The sequence below is a fragment of the Podarcis vaucheri genome (assembly GCF_965113315.1).
Source record: "Podarcis vaucheri genome assembly, chromosome: 15".
Taxonomy (NCBI): domain Eukaryota; kingdom Metazoa; phylum Chordata; class Lepidosauria; order Squamata; family Lacertidae; genus Podarcis; species Podarcis vaucheri.
In genome coordinates, this window is record NC_138753.1 from 7,537,623 (window position 1) to 7,560,573 (window position 22,951).

Here is a 22,951-nt window from a genome sequence, read left to right on the forward strand (position 1 = left end):
GAAACGGTCGTGCTGCCTTAAACCCAGCTCTGTCCTTGCCCTACAACACCAGGGAGAAGAGGGCTAGTTGAGGGCCGCCCCCAAGTTCCCAGAGTGGGAGAGACCCAGTGGTGCTGCTGCTGCTGTTCCTGCTGGTGAGCTGGGGTTGCTCCTCATTGCCTCCGGTCGGTGTGCATGGGTCAAGGCCCTGGCTAGGGGCTAAAGAAGAGGGATCGGTGGGGTGGGGAGGAGTGGCGGAGGTTTGGGGCACAGCTCGACTGTGTGGGAAAACCTGCTTGGTGCGGAAGAGCAGATTCGGCGACCCAGAGTAGTTGGAGACAGAGGAGTGGTGGGAGGAACCAGCTGGGGAACCACCAAGGGAAGAAGGCTCAGGGGCAAGGGATTGGTAGTAAGATGACAATGAGCGGTCAGAGGGAGAAGTAACAGGGCTTAGTGAGAAGAGAGAGTCTGTAACCAAAAAAAAAAAAAAAGTCCAGAAGCAGGAGGACAGGAGGAGAGAGACCAAGAAGCAGAGATGCGTCCAGCTGGTGAAGAGCCAAGGAGGTCTCTCCCTCCTGCTGCGACAAGCTCCCCTCTCCCCTGGTCTTCCAAAACCAGAAGAGGCATGAAGAGGGAGGAAGAGAAGTTAGCTTCACACAGGTACAGTCTCAGATTGCTTGGGGCAAACCCTGGACAGAAGGGGGAAGGTGGGGACCTTCAGTCTCGGCAACTGCTTCATGGGGAAAAGACCTGCCAGAGATGTACCCATTAGGCCTGACACTCCTGTGCAGATTCTGTTTTTGCTAAGTCCAACTTGCCCCCACCTCTCTGTCATACCCAAAACACACACACACCAAGAAGGGGCCGTCGGATCTGTAACTTTGGGCCTCTTACCTCCAACCCTTTCAAGGAAGGACAGGGAGAGGGATAGTCCCAACTGCGTGGGAGAGATGGGACAGGGAAGCGATTGGTTTGGAGTTGCTTTGTGCACTTGGATCTTCTCCGCTAAACCCTAGAAATTAATAAGTGCTAAGATTTTGGTTATTTAGGAAGTGAAGGGAGATACAAAAACGGCAGAGGAATTCCTGAGCTGGCCCATGCAAAATGACCTGCCCAAGCTAAGGCCATTAAGAAACCACACAGGGCCACTGAGAGCCATTGGCGATGCAAGAAAACTGTCCTTCCCCCTTGCCCTGAGGTGTGAACACAGACCGGGGGTTGGCAGATTGCTAGGGTAACTGGGTGTGAGGTGACAGGAAAAGAGAGTTTTTTAGTGGGGTGTTCTGGGGAGAAGAGGGAAGAAAAAAGACTGGGATCCATCTTGGGCAGGCTGGCTGCATCCCTGTGGGGGACAAGCTCCTTTTGGAATGACCATGCTGGGAGATATGGACTCCCTCCCTGCAGACCAAAGGTGCAAATAGGTGAATAAACCGCATTTCTAAAAGCCACAACATTCTCCGCTGCGCTGCGATTCTCCCCTAGGACAGGCATGTCCAAAGTCTGTTTTGGGGGCCTAATCCAGCCTGCTGGTCATTTTAATCTGGCCCCTGTGGCAGTATATATCCTGGGGTAAAATCCTTTAAAAAGCTCAACAACTTTGAGGTAGTAAACTTGTAAAAAAAACCCTCCAATCCTAAAAAACACACAAAAAAACTCAACAACAACTTTGGCCGGCCCTCACGCATGTTCACTTCATTAAATCTGGCCCTCTCTGAAAAAAGTTTGGGCACCCCTGGCCTAGGATCTTGGTATCGTCCGGCAGGTGGCACACAACTTTTGTAACCTTGGGGTAGTAATTTTTCAAGACAACTTGAGATTTTCAAGATACCTCTTGAAGCACAAACCCTGCTGTTTTCTTATGTGACGTGGAATTTCATAAATAAGATATTTTTAACTGACTCATTGGTATCCCGCAGGCAGAGCAGAGCGCTGACATCTTTGCTGCGCTGCTGCATCCAAAGGCCTCTCTCTCGCAGTTGCCGTTCAAGCCAGTCCCTCCCACATGGAGGAGAACTTGATCCCGGCTGGCCTTCCTGCCAATCGGAAGCAGGGAAAAGTTAGCTACGTTTTCGGTAACCAGGGAGATGGCAGCAGGGAGAGGAAGCATGATGCACCCCAGAGATGCCAACCACATTCCTGCACATGTGGCGACATGGGCTCGCTGTCTGAGTAAGCGAGTGAGTCGGACACCAATTATAGCACCTCAGAAGGAAACCATTCCGCAGAGGGACGTAATGGCTGTCTGGCTGGGTCACAGGCAAAAAATGCCGGGCTTTGGGAATGGGAACCCAGCAACGGCGCAGCTGCTTCACAACACACTCCTATTTACAGCTTGATGTAATTGACGATGACATTGCAGCAGATCATCGCTCGGGTTGATGCAGTGGCTAAGAGTCCGGGCCACAAACCAGGAAGCCCTGGGTTCGAGTCTTGCCTCATCAGCTCATGACCTCACGAGGTGGCCTTGAGCAAGCAGCTGTTTTCTCAGCCCAACGGCCAGCGACGCGGGCAATAACAAGGCAGGCTTACTTTGCACGCTCTCAGAAATTAATTCAACGGTTCTGCATGCATACCATGAAGGACATTCTCCAAGATGACATTAAATGTCAGGGGAAAATATACTATACAGAAGCCCTTCTGCTCACTTGTGCCTGGGATTTGATGTTACCGTGCAGTGTTATGTGCTGTTTAAATGTGTTCAAGTTGTGTGCGTTATTTCATATATTACTTGTTATAAGAAAAGTTTTAATTTTTTTAAAAAAGAATTGATTCTGCATGTTAATCAGCAGACCTGGTGGCATGGCTCAGTGGGTACAGAATCTGCACTGCCTGCTGAAGGTCTCACATTTGATCTCCCAGCTGGGCTTGCAATGCCCCCACTCTGAAACCCTGGAGAGCTGCTGCCAGTCAGTGTAGACAATATTGAACCAGATGATCTGACGGTCTAACTTAGTATAAGGCAGCTTCTTGTGTTACTATGGATTCCTTTCCAGACTGCAACTGCCGAAGAACTGGGATTTCCAGCTTGCACCAGCAGCAAACACCCACAGCCCAACACCAGCCTATCTTGCTCTGCCAACAGGCCTGGAGGATTGAAATTCTATCCTGCCTGTAAATTTCCTGCTGGATGGCAACCTCAGAGGTCGTATTTGGAAATGCTGAGGGTGCAAGTGAGAAAGCAGTGAAAGGCCTTCTCCCTTCCAGAAGAACAAAGGAAGAGCCTGTCTGCTGGATCAGGCCAAAGGCCCATCGAGTCCAGCATCCTGATCTCACAGGGGCCAACTAGATGCTTATTGAACCCCACAAGCAAGGTTTAAGTGCAAGAGCACTTCCCCACTGGTATTCAGGGGCAGAAGTGGAACATAGTGGTGGCAGAACATAGCCGTCATGGCTAGTTGTCACTGATAGCTCTGTCATAGAATCATAGAACCGAAGAGTTGGAAAGGGCTCCAAGGGTCATCTAGTCCAACCCCCTGCAATGCTGGAATCTCAGCTAACATCCAGGACAGGTGGCCATCCAGCCGCTGCTTAAATACTCCAAGGAAGGAGACTCCTGAGGGAGACCGTTCCTCTGTCAAACAGCTCTCACCGTCAGAACATTTAGTCAGAATCTCCTTTCTTGTAAATTGAGGCCACTGGTTCGAGTCCTACCCTCCAAGGCAGGAGAAAACAAGCTTGCTCCATCTTCCATGTGCCCTTAAGATATTTGAAGATGGCTATCGTATCTCCTCTTAGTCTCCTCTTTTCCAGGCTAAACATGCCCAGCTCCTTCAACCGTTCCTCATAAGGCTTGGTTTCCAGTCCCTTGATCATCTTGGTTGCCCTCCTCTGCAAACATTCCAGCTTGTCAACATCCTTCTTAAATTGTGGTGCCCAGAATTGAACACAGTATTCCAGGTGTGGTTTGACCAAGGCAGAATAGAGTGGTGGTACTATTACTTCTTCTTGTCCTGGACATTATAGTTCTGTTGATGCAGCCTAGAATAGCATTACTTTTTTTTTGCTGCTGCTGCTGCTGCTGCATCACTCTGCTGTCTCATGTTAAGCTTGTGGGCCACTAAGACCCCTAGATCCTTTTCACATGTACTGCTAGTAAGCCAGGGGTCCCCCATCTTGTATTTGTGCATCTGGTTCTTTCTGCTTAAATGCAGAAACTTACATCTGTCCCCATTGAAAGTTGTCATTCATTAAGTTGTATACTGTAATTCCCTTTCTAAAGCCATCCAAGTTGGCAGCTGCCACAATATCTAGTGGAAGCAAACTCCACGGTTGCTGGGAGTGGTTAGGATAGGTTTGGGAACTTCTGGCCCTCCAGATGTTGCTGAGCTACAATTTCATCATCCCTGGCCATTGGCCATGCTTTCTCGGCCTGATGGGAGTTATAGTTCAGCAGTTAGATTGGAACTAGAGTGTTAGATTAGCCACTGTGAGAACAGGATGCTGGACTACATGGGCCCATGGCCTAATCCAGCACACAGGCTCTTCTGACAGTCTTATCAACAGGCTCAGATGAACCCCAAAGTTTGCAGAAGTAGAAACTATATGGGGGAGAGGCAACCTGCTTCCCCATTCGCCCATGATCAGCGAGCACAGAATGCTGGCTGACTTGGGGATGGGGTGGGATGGGATAAGGTGAAAAGGGACATGGCTCGCCACGAATCCCCAAAAGGGGCACTCCACGCTGCAACATTCTATTGCAGGCCCTACTTCCATAGTTTAAATCATTGCCTCTTGACAATGGTTTATGCATCTGCCGCCCCAGGCTGTGCAAAAAAAATGAGGTTGCACTGAGCAACAGGAATCAACAGCTGAAACTTTGCCCCTATCCCCTCCTGGGCTTAGGGAAAATCCACCAAACACTTCCCTCTTTTATTAAGCAAGTGGGGGACCTGTGGTCCCAGCCCAGATACTGACAGACTACAACTCCCCTCATCTCTGACCATTGGCCTGTTATTGGCTGATCTGAAGGGCCACAGATGTCCCTCCTCCTCCAAACCCTGCTTCATCACGGCTTCATTTGTCCCAGGCCCAGGGCAATTCATTGATTTTCATTCATTTATTTATTCGCCTCCACTGAAAGGTCGAAAGGCCCTTCGGGCAGGCGGAACAGAGTGGGGGGGGGGGCACATTGCGAAACATGTGCTGGGGCTTAAGAAATTATCTCAAATAAAGCCCCCTTAAGGACCCGGGTCACGTTTTTTAAAAAAGAGCCTTCCCTATTTCACACGCTGGTGCCTTTAAAATTTAAAAAAAAGGACAGAAAAACAGCCGGAGAAGCTTTGACTCATCTTGCTTATTATAGGCTCTTGCTGTCTGCCTGGTTTAGCCGTCTCTTAGTAACCCTGTGCACCACCAGAGAGAGAGAGAGAGAGAGAGAGAGAGAGAGAGAGAGAGAGAGAGAGAGAGAGAGAGAGAGAGAGAGAGAGCTGGGAAGGCGGAGCTTGGAGATCAGCTGTCAGCGGCTAGGCTCCGCCCCTCCCCACATTCCCCAGCGCACAGTAAGCGCAAAGACCAGAGCCCCATCCTCCCATTCATAAGCAAGGCTGAGCCAGCCTGCTTCTCAGCTGTTCTGGTGAGAGCAGACAGGAGGGATACCTTTCGGCTTGCGAAGCTTCTGCGGAACAGGTAAGCTGCCCCAAAGCATAAGCCCTTGGATGGTGGGCAGGTGGAGAAGGAAGCTTGAAAGCGTTGCCTCTCCTAAAGGCGAGGGGAGAGGGCAGAGAAACAAAGGCAAAGAGGGAGAAAGCAACTCGCCTCGCCAACTCTAGGCAGGTTTGCAAGGTGCTTTTGGGGAACGCGGTCCAGAAGTGATGCACTTGGGAGGAAAACTGCCGGCCACCCACTGAGTCTGGGGGCTGCCGGTTCTGGGAGCGAATCGTGAAACGGGATCCAGAGAGAGATGACTTGTGGATTTGGGGCACGATGAGCTAGGCTTCTCAAGTGCAAGAGAGGCGGGTGCATGGGCGTTTATGCTCCAAGATCACACTTGTGGCTATTTACTCCCAAAGAACGTCTACATTGATGCTGAGTTGCGGGTGGGGAGGGACACGCTGGACGTACTTTTCTGTTCATTTAAACTGCTGGATATTCCACCCACGGCAATCTGTTTCAAGAGCAGGCTATAGAAAGCTGCTTTGCACAGAGTCAGAGCACTGGTGCACCTAGCTCAGCATGTCAACACTGGCTGGCAGCAGCAGACCCCCCCCCCCCCAGGGCAAGGGGTTTCTCCTAGCCCTACCTGAAGGTGCTGAGGATGGAAACTGAGACTTTCTGCATGCGACGCAGATGCTCTATCTCTGATGCTCTGTCGCTTCCCTAGAGAAGGTCTCACCCTCCACCCCAGCCTATTTGCCAAGAGGTTTCTTCGAGCGTATTTTGGTATGGTGCCTCTAAGTCTCCTACCTGGTGCTAGTGATATTGGAGAGTGTTGCGTTCGTTCTTGGTATTGTGTAGTTGTAGGGGGGGGGGTGGAGCAAGCGAAGAATTGGCCAGATATATGGTTTCATCCTCTCTGGTGGAAAAGGAGAAAACTAAAACAACAACAACAAATTGCCCTGTTCTTTTTTAAAAAACAGGCATCTTCCAGGCTTGCTTTTCCCCCTCTGCTCCTGCAAAAACCCCTCCGACGTTTTTGCAGAGGACAGCTGGTCAGAATGATCTGTTGTTAATTACTGATTTAAACGGTTACAGATCCTTTTCATTATGCGCTGCTCATTCAGAACTTTCCAAAGGAGGGTTTTTGTTTTGTTTTCCCCAGGCCACATTGTGCTGGCCAGCTTTTTAATGTTGGGTAGAGATCCCATCACACAAAAACACCTCCCCCCCTTTTTTAATATACAATGTATTATTTCGATGAGGGAGCTGTTTTTAAACCAAAACAATGTGGTTCTCCTTCACAGCCACCCTCTGGAGGTGGAGATAACTATTCCTGTTTTACAGAAGGGGAAGGTGAGGCATAGAGCCACCCAATGAGGTTGGAGTCACATCCACTCTCTACATTTAAAGCACTTTATACCACTTTATCAGTCATGGCTCCCCCCCCCTCCCACAAAAAAATATCTTGGGAAATATAGTTTGTGATGGGTGCTGGGAACTGTAGATTTGTGGGGGATAAACTACAGTCCACAGGAATCTTTGAGGAGGGGAAGCCATGACTGTTAACATAAATGTGCTTAAACTGTATGGTTTGGATGTGACCTAGGTTTGAGGTGGGATTTGAATTCCCATCTCTCGGATTCAAATCATAATAAACACAAAACGCTCTATTGTCTCATACTAGGAATGGGGAGCCTGTGGCCCTCCAGATATTGCTGAACTCCCATCAGCCCCAGCCAACAGGGAGGAATAGGGGGAGTTCTTGGCCAATGTACAACCCAGAGAGTTTCTTTGTTCCAGGAGCTGTTGGCTTTTGACGCACTCTAGTCTCCAATCGTGTGTGTATATGGAGGTGGGAGGTGCAAATACTACACACCACAAATTTAAAGTATGTTGCTTCCCCCAAATAATCCTGGGAATTGCAGTTTACCCCTGCGGCACTACAGATCCCAGCGCCCTTAACAAACTACAGTTCCCAGGATTCTTTGGGGAGAGACGTGTGCTTTAAATGTACGATGTATATGCCAGTCAGAGGTTCAAACAGCGGGTCAATATTGATGGCCTACAACGCCCACAATCCCTGACCATTGGCCATGCTGGGTTATTTGTGGGGCATAGGAATTCATTCATATATATTTTTCAAAATATAGTCCGGCCCCCTACAAGGTCTGAGGGACAGTGGACCAGCCCCCTGCTGAAAGTTTGCTGACTCCTGCAGTCTAGCCAACTGAGCTAAGTGGTATTGTGTGGTGCCGGACTGTTAAGCAAATAATTGTGTAGCTCCTAAGCAGGGTTGATATACGTCCATAATTTCCTGGACCTAGACAGTATTCAGTCCTTGTAAACAGCGTCTGGGAAATCGCTGAAATGTCTAGGAAAATCAGAAACTTTTTGGGGTGGGGTGGGGTGGGGGTGGGAGATTTCCCAATAAAAGCTCAACAACTCTGGGCAAAAAACCCCAACTTTTGTGTCTGGATTTTCACTTTTTGAAATATGGCAACCCTACTCCTAAGCATCTACTTAGGTGTGGAAGGTTTGGTCCCCTAACTCAGCGGATATCTTTGTTTTATACCCAGAAGACCATGTTCCATGGTCAGAAGGGTGATGGGGGCCATAGTCTGGCAGCTTCCAGGGGAAAAACCCAGATAATATGTACAAAGAGAAAAGCAAACATTAACAGCAAAACTATATCAATTCAACACATGTAGCTTTTGATAATAGAGTCAAAAGAAAAATAACATACCAGGAGTGAATAAAATGGTTACCATTATAAAATTATAAACACGGTATAAAAACACAAATTACGTTGTACACTGGGGGAAATAGGAAATGAGAAAACATTCTTGCCTGTTTATAGATGCCGCCAAATAAAATCATATTTCAGAGGGATTTGCCACCCGTGTGACATATATTTAATAAATAACCCCCAGACAGAGGTGAAATTGGAAAGATCAGTGTCACCCTCAGCCTCTTGAATATTGCATGTCAATTTCTCTGAGGTAGCAATGAACGTAGCTTTTTAAAAAAGCAGGTATCTAGTCTTTCCAACCTTAAGCGATTCCTAATTGAGAGAGTTCCTAGCTACCAAGTGGCATACAAATGTTCAAAGTAAAACATATGCTTCTAGGAAACCATCACTCTAGCTATAAAAGGTACATTGAATAGTTAAGGCTAAATTAGTGTTCTAAGCAGCTAGATCTCAGTATTTTAAAGACTGTGGTCCAGTGGTTTGGGATTTTGTTTGCTGCTGGTCTAAACCACTGAGCCTAGGGCTTGCCTATCGGAAGGCCGGCGGTTTGAATCCCCACAACGGGGTGAGCTCCCGTTCCTCGGTCTCAGCTCCTGCCAACCTAGCAGTTCGAAAGCATGTCAAAGTGCAAGTATATAAATAGGTACCACTCTGGTGGGAAGGTAAACGGCATTTCCGTGTGCTGCTCTGGTTTTGCCAGAAGCGGCTTAGTCATGCTGGCCACATGACCCGGAGAAACTGTCTGCGGACAAACACCGGCTCTCTCGGCCAGTAGAGCGAGATGAGCGCTGCAACCCCAGAGTCGTTTGTGACTGGACTTAATGGTTAGGGTTCCTTTACCTTTACCTTTAAAAATACATTCACTTTTCTCATTCTGTGGGATCAACAGAGCAACAGAAACTCTTTTCATTTCCTTGTGGCAGATGCAAAGCTGATTTAGTGAAAACCTTCATTTTACCCTAGCTCTCATCGTATTTGATTCTCATTTTACCAGAGAGCTGTCGGTGAACTCCCAGCAACCATCCTTTTAAAACAAAAGGTTCTTGTTAGGCTCCCAGATCTGCAGTTTCCCAACCCCTGCTCTTAAGGAACCCTGCCTAAGCTTCCTAGGAACTTCAGCCTTCCCAAAACAAATCTGCAGTAGTATGCCTCCCAACGCGTGGCTCAGTAGCTTCTCGAATGCCTCCCACTAACTCCTAAGAGGCAGATAAAACAGGCCACAACCTGAAATGTGATACACCCAAGAAAGAGAACAAGTTCCAAGTCTCTGCATTCATATAATTGTAGAATTGCAGAGCTGGAAGGGATCCCTGAGGGTCATCTAGTCCAACCCCATGCAATGCAGGAATCTCAACATGTGGTCTCCCATCCAATTTTAAACCTTACTGGACCCTGCTTAGCTTTGCAAATGTGCTAGCAGTTTTATTGCTGAGGCAGCAGTCTTCAGCTTGCACCAGCACCAGCTCCCATGAAAGATGGTCTAGGCCAGCCTTACCCCAACCTGGTATCCTGTTGGAATCCCATCAGTACCCCTGGCCAGCAAGGCCAGTGACGACTGAAGTTTTAGTCCAACAACACTGGGAAGGCTGTAGACACAATGGTCCAGGATGATGCCAATCTGTGTAACCAGCCCTGTCCAGGATATACCATGCATATCATACCGTATATAACAGGAGTGGGGAACCTCTGGCCCTCCAGGTGTTGCTGAACTACAACTCCCATCAACCCCCCCAAACAGCATGGCCAGTGCCCAGGGATTATGGGTGTTGCAGTTCAGCAACATCTGGAGGGCTACAGCTCCCCACCCCTCTTTAGATACCCTGATTATATAGCAAGTTTTACTTTTTATCAGAAACTCAGTCCAGGCCTTTGCTTTAGATGGAGAAAGAAAGCTGATTCTATTGCCTTGTCCCAGCCTTTATCAATAATCCTTACATCGACTGCAACTCCCACGAGTGGCATTTGGACCTTGCTTTGGCATGTACTTCCAAGCTGACTATATATATATATATATATATATGCTTTCGTAGATTTTCACGGGTACAGGAATGCAGGTTTTGGTGTCTTCGGGTGTCTTCCCGTGTAAGAGTCGGGGTGTCTGTGCGACGTTTCGACGAGGTCTCACTCGTCATCTTCAGGCTGGTGCTTTCGGCTTCTTGTTACAGGGGGGCCGAGAGGCGAAGCCCCCTACATAGGAGCGGGACCCCCAGGGAGGCCCCTGCCAGGATCAGGCCCCTCGCCGCCGCCAGCATCGCCCTTCCCCTCACGCGTGAGGAAATTTTGCTGGCGGCGGCGAGGGGCCTGATCCTGGCAGGGGCCTCCCTGGGGGTCCCGCTCCTATGTAGGGGGCTTCGCCTCTCGGCCCCCCTGTAACAAGAAGCCGAAAGCACCAGCCTGAAGATGACGAGTGAGACCTCGTCGAAACGTCGCACAGACACCCCGACTCTTACACGGGAAGACACCCGAAGACACCAAAACCTGCATATATATATATGCAGGTTTTGGTGTCTTCGGGTGTCTTCCCGTGTAAGAGTCGGGGTGTCTGTGCGACGTTTCGACGAGTGAGACCTCGTCGAAACGTCGCACAGACACCCCGACTCTTACACGGGAAGACACCCGAAGACACCAAAACCTGCATTCCTGTACCCGTGAAAATCTACGAAAGCATATATATATATATATATATTTCCCTTGGCGGCAAATCTGTGCATACTCATGGTGTCTGGTTCTTATCACAACACCCAGGGCACCCAGGCACATAAACAGAGCCTAAAGCACACCCCATTAACACCTCCAAAAACAAGAGCAAGTCAAAGGCACTACGTTTAAATTGCAAATTCATGGATAATCAGCCTTGTCCTGCCTAGCACTTGCTGAAGAAAATTGCTACAAATCTGCAGCATGCTCTGCCTTGGGATCTGCATCATAAATAAAACCATCTTCATTTGCAGTAAGAGTTCCTTTAAAAATGGGTTGCCTGCAGACAAGCAGTGATGGGTTTGAGGGTATGCAGGGGTGCATTTTTTAAATTTTGCTTCTTTTTAAGGCAAGGAGCCTGTCACCCTCCAGATATTGCTAGACTACAATTCCCATCATCCATGGCCATGCAGGCGAATGCTGATGACAACTGGAGTCCCTACAACTGTGGAGCCACAATCTTCCCATTCCTGCCCAAAAGGGAGAGACCACGCAACCGGTGTGAGGGAACTTGTGGCCCTCCAAATGTTACTAGACTCCAAATCCCATCAGCCCCAGCCAGCATGTCCAGAAAATACTATGGCAAATGATACAGCACCTAGCACCAGCGAATGGCAATTGCTACAACAGGTAGAAAAATCATTAAATGGTCCATAAGACCATCTTATGGGACACAGGTGGTGCTGTGGGTTAAACCACAGAGCCTAGGACTTGCCGATCAGAAGGTCAGCGGTTTGAATCTCCACGACGGGGTGAGCTCCCGTTGCTCGGTCCCAGCTCCTACCAACCTAGCAGTTCGAAAGCACGTCAAAGTGCAAGTAGATAAATAGGTACCGCTCCAGCAGGAAGGTAAACGGCGTTTCTGTGCACTGTTCTGGTTCGCCAGAAGCGACTTAATCATGCTGGCCACATGGCCCGGAAGCTGTACGCCGGCTCCCTCGGCCTATGGAGCGAGATGAGCACTGCAACCCCAGAGTCGGCCACGACTGGACCTAATGGTCAGGGGTCCCTTTACCTTTACCTTTTAAGACCATCTTGGCCTTTGACGCCTGTAATCAGTTTTAACTGTTGTGAATTCTAAAGTGTCGTAAACCATCCTGGGACCTGCTGTTGAAGGACAGGTAATAAATTTAATCATCGTCATTAACAACAACAATTTTCAAGTGGCCCATGGGTGAAAAAGTTTGGGAACTGCCACAATAGTAATGGCCATGTCTACGTACGCTTCACTCCATTATGTGCAATTCTGTACACGTTACTTGGCTGTTGAATGGCCCTGCAAAATTCAGAGAAGAGCAAATTTCAAAGGACAACTGTGTTTCAATTCACATTTCTTCCAGAAAGTGTGGATTCGTTCAGTTTGCTTTTAAATGCAAACTGAATCAAATTTGTCCCCCATCTCAGCTGATAGGGAAGACGCTGAGGAAAGGATTGAGATTCCTGCATTGCAGGGGGTTGGACTAGATGACCCGCAGGTCCCTTCCAACTCTACAATTCTATGATCCTATGACTGCTGTACTCGGGTAATGCTTGTGGGCTTTCCAAAAGTCGCATCTGGTTGTCTGCTGCGAGAACAGGATACTGGACTAGGCGGGCCTTATATAATAACAGGCAACAGCCCTTATAATATAATGCCACCCACTTGCAATTATTATTTTTCAGTGCAAAAAAAAAGAAAAGAAAAGGCACTAGAAGCTTCAGAAATCCTCCAAGTCCACACGTGGTAGAAACATTGGACTCCTACCCCCCCCCTCAAAAAAATGCCAATCCCCTTACTCTTTTCTCATTAAAGGGCTTGAGCTTTGTTGGTAAATGTGGTTCCTTTAAAAAAAAAAAGCAACAATTTTTTCAAGGCTGAGAGCTTCTATTCAGTGGGGAAATTGGAACTCATTTGCTGTTAGTTCTGCTGAGTGACTGTCCAGATGAGTTTATGAAGCCTGCAGAGAATTATCTACAGAGCGGCAGAAGCGCGCTGGCCGACCACGAGAGGGGAGAACCTTGGCAGCATTTCCCCGCTCCCCCGCCACTGTACTGTGATTTGCAGCCATGTATAAAACACTCTATAAAAATAATTGGCTGCTGATGGCCTTCCTCCTCTGGCCTTGCTAACAGAAAGGGCATCATTTATTCTGACACTGGCTGGCCCAGCGTACCGGGGTTCAAAACACTAGACTGGGTCCAGACTCATGGACTCAGAAATGGCTTGAGTCCATTGATTTCAGTGGATCTGCCCCGAGTCTAAATTTAGGTGGAAACTTGCCCGTAATCTTTGATTAAAATGGCGTTTAAAAATAAACAAACAGACAGCATATATAAGCACATTCCTGCCCCCCCCAGCCCAAGAATATTGGGAATTGTGGTTTGCTAAGAGTGCTAGGACTTGTAGATCTGTGAGGAGTGAGCTACAGGTCCAAGGATTTGGGGCAGTGGACTTTAAATGCACGATGCACACAGGCCTTTTCTGAGCATTTTTATCATTTTTTGTTAACCTAACGGGTTTAAATGCTGAGAACTTAGACCAGGCATCCCCAAACTCGGCCCTCCAGATGTTTTGGGACTACAACTCCCATCATCCCTAGCTAACAGGACCAGTGGTCGGGGTAATGGGAATTGTAATCCCAAAACAGCTGGAGGGCAGAGTTTGGGGATGCCTGACTTAGACACAAGTGTAAAAACACTGCCATAAAAAAATAAAAATTAAGGGGTAATAGGGAGATGTCTTGCACAGTCATTAGGGAGGACAAAAAGAGATGGAATGAAACAAGCAGTATCAGATCTTGTCACTTAAATTGGTATTTAGCAGCAGGAGGGTAATGATGTCAGAGAGGGGGTTGCTTTATGTTTCTAACCGTTTTTACTCTAGAGGCTTATTACTACAGTCTTTGAATGTATCGGCCTGCCTTGTGCAGAATTGGACGCATCAATCCAGACTGGCCCAGTACACAGAATGCTGTGCCTGCGACAGATCTCAAAGGCTTCCAGACAGACGCTGGGCCCTGGGCCTCAGTTCATATCTATCAATCTATCATCTATCATACCCGCCATGCCTTGGGGATGAACTAGAGCCATCCATTCAAGTTACTGTTGGTCAGATGGGGAACCTCTGGCCAGATTAGGCTTGTGGGGCTGTTTTCACCCAAACCACACCCCTCTGTCCCACATCTGATGCCATATAGATGATGTCAACACAAATGGTTGGTGCTTACAGAAAGCCTGATTGGCTGTTGTGGTTATATCAAGTGATTGACAGGTGGGCAGCCCAGCCCACTTGTCAAAATGGCCCACAGGTGGCAGGAGAAATTGCTCAGGATCCAGTTTGGAATCCGTTTTAGATTCTGGTTTACCGAGCAGAGATACAGCTTGGTCTAGTCCTTAGAGAACATCCAGGGAGGTGGCAACTTTACGTCTGTCACACCACTTCAGACCTAATTGTGGAGGTCCGTGTAACTGAATATTCCACCAAACAAAATCAAGATTCTCTGTCTGTGGAAAACTAGTATGTCAGGGTAAAGGCCTTCCCCTTGGCAAGCTAGTTGTCTATGTGCAGGGAGATTATGCGCGCACACACACACACACACACACACACACAGAAAATATCCCAGGGAGCATTCTGTCATGAAATACTGCCTCCTGTCTGCAGCCTGCTGCATCACAGGCTGCCTACCTCATTGGAAGCTTGTAAGAACAAGACCTGACTTTTATTTTTTTAAAAAAACCTACAACTCTAGCTACAAACATCCAACATGCAATGCAAGGTTTGCCCAACCTCGTGTCAAGAAGCGCTTCAGTACCTAAATAGGGGAACTGTGTGTTTTTCAATTGAAATATCTGTATATTCTTCAAAGAAAGACAATGTGGTTTACACTTGATAAATTTACCATACACAACTTTTTTAGAAGTCGTGAGTCAAAGGGAAAAACAGGAAGCCCAAATAAAATGAAGCTAATCTTTATCCATCATCCTCTCTCTTAATCCAAGGAATCAGGAGCGGACCTTGGTAATACAGAGCTCTGAGCGAGGACAAAATTTGGGACAATTTTTCTTATTTTCACAATCATTCCTTTTGGTACAGTTGCTTTTTATGGATCTTCTCAGTAGGTACCTGTATAAATATAAGTTTTATTATTATTTCGTGCCCCCTTGACTCACGGCCCTGTGTGGGAGAACCACCTGCAGTGCCCTAAATCCAGCACTGAATTAATCCCACCCAACAGCCTTTCACGTTTAGGGTGATTGGCTGAGTTAAATGCTGATGTCACAAAGGCAGCTTTTCAGATGCTTGAAGCAATTTGAAGTTATGTTCAGTTCAGTAAGCAGTGACTGAATATGCTAGCAGCCGTTCGGTGGGACAAGACATATAGAAAACTTCATGGTGGAACCTGGCTTCCATGAAAGGACGAAAAAGGTAGTGACGTCATCCTATTTTGCGTTTTTGATAAAACACACAAACAGAACATTGGGAAATCCAGTCAACCATAGATTTCCCTTTAACGTGGGGCCTTGCAAAGACAATTTTACATTGGGGTGCTAGGAAAGGGGAACCAGAAAATGTAACGACAGGGAGGAAAGAAAAGCCTAGAAGCGAAATGTTCTGGAGAGAAACTTTTTTAAAAAAATTATAATATTCCTGAGGACTAGAAACGTGGTTGTTTTAAAAACAAAACTATAATGGAGAGCTGTGATGCTTCCCACTGTTTTACAGTGGTACCTCGGGTTACATACGCTTCAGGTTACAGACTCCGCTAACCCAGAAATAGTGCTTCAGGTTAAGAACTTTGCTTCAGGTTGAGAACAGAAATCGTGCTCTGGTGGTGCAGCGGGAAGCCCCATTAGCTAAAGTGGTGCTTCAGGTTAAGAACAGTTTCAGGTTAAGTACAGACCTCCGGAACAAATTAAGTACTTAACCCGAGGTACCACTGTAGTGATGGCGAATCCAGAGGCGCTCCAGATATTGATAGACTATCCCTAACCCCAGTTTGCCCCAGATCTGCAGAACATTTGGTCAGGAATGATAGGAGCTGTACCCTAAGAACTTCAGCTTCCTCATCCATCCACCATTCCAAGCTTGCATAGCACCGAACCAACTGAAGCTGTTTTTCAGAAACGCCACGCAGTTCCTTATTCTCTCCCCACCCCAAACCCCACACACTTCTTTCCTTTGAAAACTGGCCAGCACAGTCTCTTATTATTAGGATTTAAAAACATGCTCTTGCTTTTAAACTTTGAGCTTAGTGAAGAGTTAATGAGATGTTGCATTTTCCATGGGCTTTAGATCATTTTAGAATTTTGTGTAGTTGGGCTTTTACGGTTGGGTGTATTTTCAAAGACATCACAGGCCGCTTGAAGCAGTTCTTTGCCTCAAGCGGCATATTTAACAAACAGTTAAGCACATAAGCCCACTCACTCTCGAATACACCTTCTGGGGTGGGATTTTTGCACTGCAATTAAATGTAAGTGCATAAGATGATCATGCTGGAGCCCACCTAGTCTGTTCTTATAATGGCCTCTCAGATTATTCAATAATTTAAGTAAGCCATGATTGTTACCCTCAGTCCTCCTCCTGGTTGACCTTTGTTGTAAGAATTATTCCTATTTTTTGGTATGTTACAATTGCATCTTGCCTAACCTAGTTTGACACTCTCAACCACAATTCCAGGGGTGGGGGATCTGTGGTCCTCCAGATGGTGTTGGACTCCAACTCCCATCAGCCTTAATCAGCATGGCCAGTGGTCAGGGATGATGGGAGTTGTAGTAAAAAAACAACAACCTGGAGGGTCGCTGGTCCCTTGCATTCTTCAACACTACAACACACCAAGCTCCTATGACTGAGATCATGAACTTGAGGCACTTGGAACATTGAAATCAGAATTGTACGTATGCTTTAGACTCAGAACATGGGAGCACAGGAAACTGCCTTCTACAGAGACATACCATTGGTCCATCTAGCTCAGTACTGTCTACACCAGTGATGGCCAAATTTGGCCCTCCAGATGTTTTGGGACTACAACTCCCATCATCCCTAGCTAACAGGACCAGTGGTCAAGGATGATGGGAGTTGTAGTCCCAAAACAGCTGGAGGGCCGAGTTTGGCCACAACTGGTCTACACTGACTGGCAGCAGCTTTCTAGGGTTCCAGGCAGGGTCCTCTCCCAGCCCTGCCTGGAGATGATGTGGATTTAAAATCAAACCTTCAGCATGCGAGACAGATGCTCTACTACTGTGTTATACAGCCCTCACTCCCACTCCAAATCTCCAAGTGTGTTTCCTTATGTAGCCAAATTAGCACCATTCAGGCCTAAGAGGGAAACTCCAAGCTTTGCAGAAGTGTAAAAATATTTAGGGTAAAATAAACCCAAGGGAGAGAAAATGCAAAAACAACTCAGTGCGAGAATTGAGGATGTTCCCTGGGCACAGAATGAACCGGCTGACTGTTTTGCAGGGGAGGAAATCGGATGTGGGAGGAGGGAAGAAATGGAGTAGCTCAGGAAAGGGCACAATTGACTGGCTGGCATCCTGAACAGAAGCACTCCGCACTGCAACATTTGGTTGCAGATCCCACTGGTCACGAGTCACTGCCAATATTTGCCATTAGCTTGGGCGTGAGTCAGGTTCTTAAGTCTTCCCACTTTGAAGCCAGCGCATATTTATTAATGACAAATTTGTGGCTTGGCTCTAAGCACCAGCAAAAAGCCACTCAAAAAAGGAAGAAAGAACAAACTTCAAAAGGGCAGGGAAATATCGAGGAAGCTCTTAACAAAGCTGACTCCCGGCTGGAAAAGCTGAGCTGTGAATAAACACACACAAGCCTTGAATTTGACTTTAAAAATAAAGCGCTTAGCACGGTGCTCTGGCTTTGCCTCCTCTCACCTTGGCGGTAAGCGTGTCACTCAGGCCAACTTGATCTGAGGCCAAAGCGACCTGACCTGCTTAGCCAGGGCTTGCAGCAATGCAGGGGGTTCATTTTGTGACCAAGACAATTCACAGTTTGTGCCCCTTTTCGTTCAGATCCTGTGCTCAGCAATCACAACTCTGCAGCAACCTTGTATTATGCATTGTAATGATCAGGCTGTTCCTCAATGTTTTTACTCTGCTCTTTCAGCAAATAAGGTGCTAGGCTTTTAAAATAGGCAGTGAGTAAATGCAGTATAATGCAGAACGATGGTGACCAGCACAAACATTGGCCTGAAATAGCCAGGCGCTTCTTATGTTTTTAAGGCAGAGAAAACAATTGATGTACACATGCATGGAAGAGTTTTCTCTCACTCAATAGTTGGCTCAGATGAACACAGCTCTCCCCACTGTCCTTCGCAGCAGTCTTACCCTGCCAGACTAGAGAGAGCTGTTTCTTTCCACCCTCCTGCGCTTTTGGAAGCAAGCAAACCTTGAAAAAAAAAATGCTTGGATGGTGCAAAGCTGTGGTGTGAATTAATTAGCCATGTGTTTCCAGTTAGGTTTTATTCCCTTTTTTGCTTTTTCAGCATCACAGCTGCAAACGCCAACCATTTCCACCCCGACTCCCTGATCCTCGCCCTCCATTCACACCCAATACGGGGGGGGGGGGGGAGGAGAACAAATCTAATAAAGCAAAGTATTGAAAATACGGCACAGAAAACGCCAAGCCTCCCACACTAAAGCCACAGTTTGGTTTATTTTAATTCTGCCAGCACTGTCTCGTGAGATTCCAAAGAACTATCAATGTGAGGGAAAATATGTTTCGAGGTGTCCTGTTGGCATTATTAATTACATTTTATCCTGCCCTTCCTATAGGGAGCTCAGGATTATGTACGTAGTTCTCCTCTCTCTCTCTCTCTCTCTCTTTCTTTCCTCACAACAACCGGACAAGGTAGGGGATGGCCAAGAGATGCAGCGCAGCTTTATTGCTCCGTGGGGATTTGAACCCAAGTCACTAATAACTGCACCTTGCTAGTTTTTTCAGCGGCCACAGTGGCATCTGCAAATGCATGATGGAACTGTTTTTGCAAGCGTTGCTGCTTGACAGTGCTCACAAACCTGGCGTAGGGCAGGTAAACATGGCAGGGCCGAAACAGCTTCGTCCAAAGCCTAATTTGGCCCGCAGGCCAGAGGTTTCGCACTGCGGTTTGATATCTTGGAGGACGGCTGCCAAAACGGGGGCCCAGTGAGATCAAAGTTTCAGCATCAGGGCAGCCAAAGATGCTCATGTTGCGCTAACGAAGCCGACTCGTTAAGAGAGGTAGCGAAGAATGGGGTCTTGCCCCTGAATGACTCTATTGAAAGGCCTCAGGAGCTAGAGAAGCCTCCCTTTAAACGCTCCCCTGCCAACTCTTTTGTTGGGTTCGAATTAAAATTCCACACTGTCAGGCAAACACAACCACACACCATAGTGGATTTATCAGGGTTTGCTGCCGATGAGGGTGGGGTTTTTTTGTTTATTTTTGGCCTAGCGAGGCGCTTTGTGCCTGAGGTGATTATTAAACCAAGCGTGTTAAAATGACAACCTCAGAGGAACACAATGCCTTGCTGCTCTTATTTATTTGGCAGCTTTTACACACACAATTAATTTAACCTTGCAAATAGCCTTCTCCCTTTTGTTGGCATCTAGGATGCTGCTGAGGGTCCAAGCAGTTCACCTGACACGGTTTGACATCTGCTGTGAGACCCCCGCCCCAAAAAATGACCGGCTGGATCTAGCAGCTGCCATTTATAAATTTTCCACAATGCCTTGGAGTCTACAACTGCCATGTTAAATGGAGGCTGGGGTTGGGGGGGTTGACTTTGCCAAAGCTCCCACCCCAATCACATCTCCATCTGCTCCCCCCAAAATGGTACATGAGGGGTACCCTAGAGTTACCCCACCCCCCAAAGTAAATGCTTCATTACCTCATAATGAAAGTCCAGGCAGAAAAGGCAAAAGGCAGTGGTGTTATTTTCAGTACAGCAATCAAGCAGCCAAACTGAGGGTGCCTTAAGGACATTAAAGTTAGTATTTGGGGCCAGAGGTTGTAGCTCTTTCCACCCCCAAGCAAGGAACTATGGGAGTTGTAGTCCAGTGAACAACAGGCAGGCCAATAAAACTACACTTCCCAAGGGTCTTTGCAAGCAGGCTTGTCTGTTAACCCTCATTTATAGGGCCTGGGGTTTTTTTGCATACATTATAGGGTTGCTATATTTCAGAAAGCAAAAACCAGGACACCCCAAAATTGAGCCAAATGTCTCTGGCTTGCAAATGTAGCCATGGGTCTGAAATGGTTGGCAACCTCTACCCTAAATCAGCATTATTTTATTTAACACATGGTCCTGCCCCCCCCCCACATTTAACTGGGCTCCTTTGGGTAGGAAGAGCTGGGCAGAAACCAAAGAAATAAAACAGTAAAACTTGTATTGGCAGCTGTGCCACGTTTAACCTTTCGGAGCTCCTAGCTTTCCGGCATGTACGGACATGTTTTTGTAAAGCTGTTGTTCCTTGGCGTTTTTGCAGGTGAAGTAAGAACGCCAGCAGAGCTCCGCCACCTTGCCAAGACAGGAATTTTAATCTGGGTTTTGCGCACCTGGAATGGAAGCCTGAGGACCTCCGAGGACCCTGCTCATGACCTCCCGAAGGCACTACACTTTGCCACGAACTCTAATGACTCCTCGCCTGTATTCCGAAGGGGCACTGGGCGGCATTGCCCAAATCACCCCCTTCCTGTACATCAGTAAGGGAAGCGTGGCCTCCAACAGGCAGCTCCTCCTGGCCCGCGGGATCACATGCATCGTCAACGCCACCATCGAGCTCCCCAATTTCAACTTCCCCGAGTTTGAGTACGTCAAAGTGCCTGTAGCTGACATGCCAAACGCCCCCATCTCCTTGTACTTTGACAGCGTGGCCGACAAGATCCAGAGCGTGGCACGGAAGCACGGCGTGACCCTGGTCCACTGCGCGGCTGGCGTGAGCCGTTCGGCCACTCTCTGCATCGCCTACCTTATGAAATACCAGAATGTCACCTTGTTGGAAGCCTACAACTGGGTGAAGTCCAGGCGCCCGGTCATCCACCCCAATGTGGGCTTCTGGAGGCAGCTCATAGACTACGAGCGGGAGCTGTACGGGAGGAACACCGTTAAAATGGTACAGACTCCGTACGGCATCATGCCAGATGTTTACATGAGGGAGAGAAGAACCTTCGTGCCTTACTGGGGGATCTGAAGGGAGTCGGCAAGGAGCAGAAAAAACGAGGTCTTTCAAACCAGTCACGGTGGAGAGAGTTAACCGTCTCTCCTCGAGGTCCACTTCTTCGGTTCCTTTGTGAGACAGCATTTTTATTTCCAGAGCACTAAACCAGCAACCCCCATAATCTGGGGGGGCCTTAATCCTAACGTCCCGTGGAGTGAATGTTGCAGCTACTTTGGTGAAGATGTACAGCATCCACAAAACGAAACCGCAAGCCCAGTTCGACAATATACATAAATGAAGCCAAGCACACGAAAAACGGCGGAAGACGTGACTCAAATATTGTCTGTGAATGCGGTAGCTTCTTCTTTTTCTTCTCCTGTATCCCTTCCTTGTTACACCAGCTTGTTGGCCAAAAAAAAAAAAAGCCTCATCAGGAGAAGAGTGGACCTTTCCTTTTTCCAGAGGAAAGATTACTCTAGAATGTTGGGTTAAAAAACAAAACAAAAAACAAAAAATACATGGTCAACATCCAAACCCAGAGAAAAACTATGCCCTTGAAATTTTATTTTAAAAGTTTTTGAAAGATTTATCCAGAAAGGTTTTCCATCCCTTTTGGGGAAACTTACAACTAATGTTTTTTGGGGGGAGAGAATATTAACCAGACAATCCGCCACAAATAAAATAATTTGGACAACTAAGGTGTCCTGTTTCTTTTTCTCCCTTACCTGCTCAACATCAGGGTTTTTTGGTCTGGATCCTTAAAGTTAATCTGGAACATCCAGATTAATCCTCCTTGGCACAGTATTTGAAAAGAATTAAGCAATACCATAAAATGCCCCAGCAATATATAAGCGTGACTCTCAGCATCCTTTTTATTGTGCATTCATGATTATTTGTGATCATGACGGTATCATTGCAGTTACACGTGATCACCCTCTCAATCCTGTTTGTGCCTGCAAAAGTTCGAGGCAGGTATACAGCTTTTGTTTCAAACTGGTACATGCCCCTATCGCTTCTTGCTGAAATCCTGCAGATTTCCAAAGCACAAGTATCCCGTGAGATGGGGGGTGGTTCCACTTTTATTGTGGCCTGCCTCTTCCAGTGCCAGTACTGCAGTCACATAGGGGAAGCGTCACAGGAAGAGCTTGCCTGAGGCCCAGGGAGCAGGGGCTTGTTCTTAGCACGACAGGGGAAGTCTTGCCAAGACGCCCCAACCAGCGTAGTCCTCCAAGGCCCAGGGCAAGTGGTTGTCCCCCACCCCACCCCATTGCACAGGTCTGAGGACAACTTAGAAGGCAGAATCGTGAGTGGATAGTCTAGTATAAATCCACCACAAATGCACGTTGTTAACAGGTTGCAGAAGGCACCCGCACACAGGTCACATTGGAAATGGACAGAGCTTCGGGAGCTTCATCACGGTCACAGTTTACTATGCCAGATAGTCAAGCTAACAAGGAGAAGTCAGATCTGCCAGAAGCAAAATCGCTAAGAGGCCCGCACTTCGGCTCGCCTCCTGCAGATCAGCCTGCTTGCTGCTGTCAACACTTGCGCAGTACCAGCTGCTAAGCTCAAAAGCCACTCTCTGAACCTTTTCATCCCCATGCTGGCAGAGCTGTTTCTAAATGTACTTTCGAATCAGCATCAAGCCTGGCTGCCTAAATAGTCCTTGAGAGCTGATGAAAACTAGAAAAAAGCACCTCTGTTTCCAGCCAGCATTTAAAGTAGGGTTCTACTAGTGTTGCCAGAGCTGCAGATCAGGGTCTCCAGCTTTGCCTCGCCCCTTCCAAGTGGCACACACAAGG

General features: G+C 47.5%; 1 protein-coding gene across 3 annotated transcripts; it reads left to right on the forward strand.

The window, feature by feature from the left end:
• The first annotated feature begins 5,467 nt into the window (after positions 1–5,467).
• On the forward strand, positions 5,468–21,843 carry DUSP14 (dual specificity phosphatase 14). 3 transcript variants are annotated; one of them, XM_082200849.1, is made up of 2 exons: positions 5,468–5,604; positions 20,478–21,843. In XM_082200849.1, exon 2 carries the CDS (start codon positions 20,586–20,588, stop codon positions 21,180–21,182), a length of 597 nt encoding a protein of 198 aa, XP_082056975.1. In that variant the 5' UTR covers positions 5,468–5,604; positions 20,478–20,585; the 3' UTR covers positions 21,183–21,843. The 3 variants fall into 3 exon arrangements, with proteins under 3 accessions (XP_082056975.1, XP_082056976.1, XP_082056977.1); XM_082200850.1 differs by lacking the exon at positions 5,468–5,604 and adding an exon at positions 15,293–15,425; XM_082200851.1 differs by lacking the exon at positions 5,468–5,604 and adding an exon at positions 19,083–19,824.
• Positions 21,844–22,951: the final 1,108 nt, after the last annotated feature.

Excerpts from the sequence above, each read along its gene's own strand:
- DUSP14 (XM_082200849.1), top strand. The coding sequence starts at position 20,586 with ATGACCTCCCGAAGGCACTACACTTTGCCACGAACTCTAATGACTCCT.